Below are 2,412 nucleotides of genomic sequence, written 5' to 3'. Positions count from 1 at the left end.
CGGCCTGGCGCCCCGCCGCGACGTCGCTCTTTGCGTCGTTCGTCGCCGCCGCCGCTGCTTGCTTCTTGGTCGCCAGCCGGCCTTCATCTCGAGCCACCTACCTACCCTCGGCCACTCGTTCGACCCTCGACCGCGGTCGCCTCTCCTCTCCTCTCCGTCTTGGTGGCTCCTTCCTTCGTCACCCTCTGTTGTCCTGGACACCGCCAGCACCTTTCTTTATCGTTCTCGTCCCGGGACTTGGCACCCTGGGATCGCATCGACTGTGCGGCATTCATTCTCGCATCGGATCGGCCGGCGACTGCGCTCACACCGGATCCTCGCCCGAGTCGGCAACTTCAAAGGATCGCAAACCCGCTCGTCGCTCGCTGGCTGGCATCCGTACCCGGTTTCGTATCGGCAAGGTCCGGCTCTGGCTTTCGCTCCACCGGAGGAGCGCCGCCCGTCGCCGCAGCGCACTATTGCCATCTCGGACTTGTCTTTCGCACTTGCTGCTTCGGCCTCTTCCGACAGCCAACGGCATCCGGCCTACGCCCTGCTCTCCTGCTGGTTTCCTTGACCGGCTCTGTCGCTCGCCGCCGCCGCCGTAACCCCCCAACAGCGCCCTGCTCTTTGGCTTTGCACCACCGCTGGTCTGCGCCCGCTCGCCAGCAGCCAGCCATCACGACATCGTCCTACCATCTCTCCGGAGCGACATCGCCAGCCTGCACCGCCCCTACTTATCACGTCGCCCCGCCTCTCCGCCCTCGTTTGGACCGCCGCTGCGCACCACCAACCTCGGCCCCCTTGCACGGCTGCCACCTCGTCGTTGCCGCAATTGATGCGCTTGTAGATGCAACCCGAGACCGGCCCGCTGCCCTTTGAGGCCCAGAGGCTCCACGGCGCCCAACCGATGGCCTCGACGGCCGTCCCCAACACGCCCAGGTCGTTTGCCGGCGCCGCCGCTGCCGCCACCGAGCAGCCCGACACACCCGGTACCCCATCTGGCGGCGCAAAGGCGAGGGTGTTTGTGAGTGGGCCCGGCGGCGCCGACACCAAGCAGGGCGCCAAGATTGCTTGCCTCGAGTGCCGCAGCGCCAAGATCAAATGCTCTGCGCCCACCGACGGCAACGTGCCGTGCAAGCGCTGCGTCAAGCACGCAAAGGAGTGCCTGTTTGAAAAGCACAAGCGCGGCCGCAAGCCCAACAAGAGGTGGGTCGGATCCTTCCGCATGCGCGCGCAGATTATTGTCCTCGAACCAATGCTGACCCTACCCACGCTCTCGACGACGACGGCCATGTCCCGGTTTCAAATTCCGGTCCCGTTGTCGCTCCGCACCGAACAGGTTCTCGGTGCTCGGCTCGTCGCACTCGGGCGAAGGCGGCGGTGGCTCGCAGGACGGCGACCACTATGACGCCAGCGACGCACCGCCCCATCACGCGCGCGCCCGCTCCTCGGAGGCGCTCGGAGACGCCGCGGCCAACGCTCCCGGCGTCGCCCGACCCGTCTCGGCGGGCCAGTCGCAGCACGCCCACCCAAACAGCCGCGACTCGCACTTTGGCGCACAGGGCGACGTCGAGCAGCGCTTCCGCAGCTGGTCCAACGTCGATGCCCCCAACAGAGGTGCCGCCGCCGCGGACCCTGCCATGCAGCCCTGGCATTACCCTACGTCGTCGTCGTCGCACCATCACCCTTCGCACCTCCAGCACCACCACCAGCGGCCCGCCGAGGATCGCGTCATGCACGGCGCAGATGGCAGGGGCCCCTACCATCCGGCCAACGGCTCCTCGCGCCCGACGTACGCCCCTGGTCCCGTCCCCGCGCAAGGCATGTCTGCGTCGGCCTCGGCACCTTCTGGTCTCCACCAGCTCGGCGGCGGCGGCGGTGGCGGCGATGCGGCAGGGCAGTATACGCACCACGGCCACCAGGCACTCTCGGCCACGTCGTCGTCTGGCTCGCACGGCCGCCCTCCGACCGACTATGGCAACGGCGCGGGCGGCGGTCGGTGGAAGGAGCCCGCGGGCCGCAGCAGCCACGCATCCTCGCCGTCGAGCGGAGGCGCAAAGGCGCTCGGCTCGCCCTCGCGCGTCGACTCGACCGCCTCGGCCCCGTACAGCCACAGCCGCAACCGATCGTACGGCCACAGCGGGCCGGCGCCCAGCCACAGCTACCAGCACTGGGACAGCCAGCTGGGTCTCGAGAGGGGATCGCGGGGTCGGGCGGACGCCGCGCGCTCGCCCAACGGCGGCCCCGCCGAGGGCGCTTACCAGCGTGAAGGAGGGCCGCACGAGGGCGACTACCAGGCCGCCGACGGCCGCGCCCGCACCAACGGCATGGGCGGCAGGAGCACAACGGACGCCACCGCCTCGTCGTCGGGCTCCCAGGCCCACTCGACCCACTCGCCCGCCCGGCATGCTCTCAGCGACGACCACCGCG

At 69.5% G+C, this 2,412-nt stretch overlaps 1 protein-coding gene across 1 annotated transcript in view; it reads left to right on the top strand.

The window, feature by feature from the left end:
• Positions 1-829: 829 nt before the first annotated feature.
• The window catches only part of PFL1_01536 (uncharacterized protein), a gene marked incomplete at both ends in the record, with an annotated part of 5,040 nt that continues 3,457 nt past the window's right edge, over positions 830-2,412 (top strand). Inside the window, 2 exons of the mRNA XM_007879046.1 lie at positions 830-1,188; positions 1,322-2,347. Coding sequence (XP_007877237.1) covers positions 830-1,188; positions 1,322-2,347 — 1,385 coding nt within the window. The remainder of the gene's footprint in view (positions 1,189-1,321; positions 2,348-2,412) is intronic.

The sequence above is a fragment of the Pseudozyma flocculosa genome (genome assembly GCF_000417875.1).
Source record: "Pseudozyma flocculosa PF-1 unplaced genomic scaffold scaffold00004, whole genome shotgun sequence".
In the NCBI taxonomy this organism is placed as follows: Eukaryota; Fungi; Basidiomycota; class Ustilaginomycetes; order Ustilaginales; family Ustilaginaceae; genus Pseudozyma; species Pseudozyma flocculosa.
Note: the sequence above shows the minus strand (reverse complement) of the source record. Positions and strands in the feature narration are given on the sequence as shown.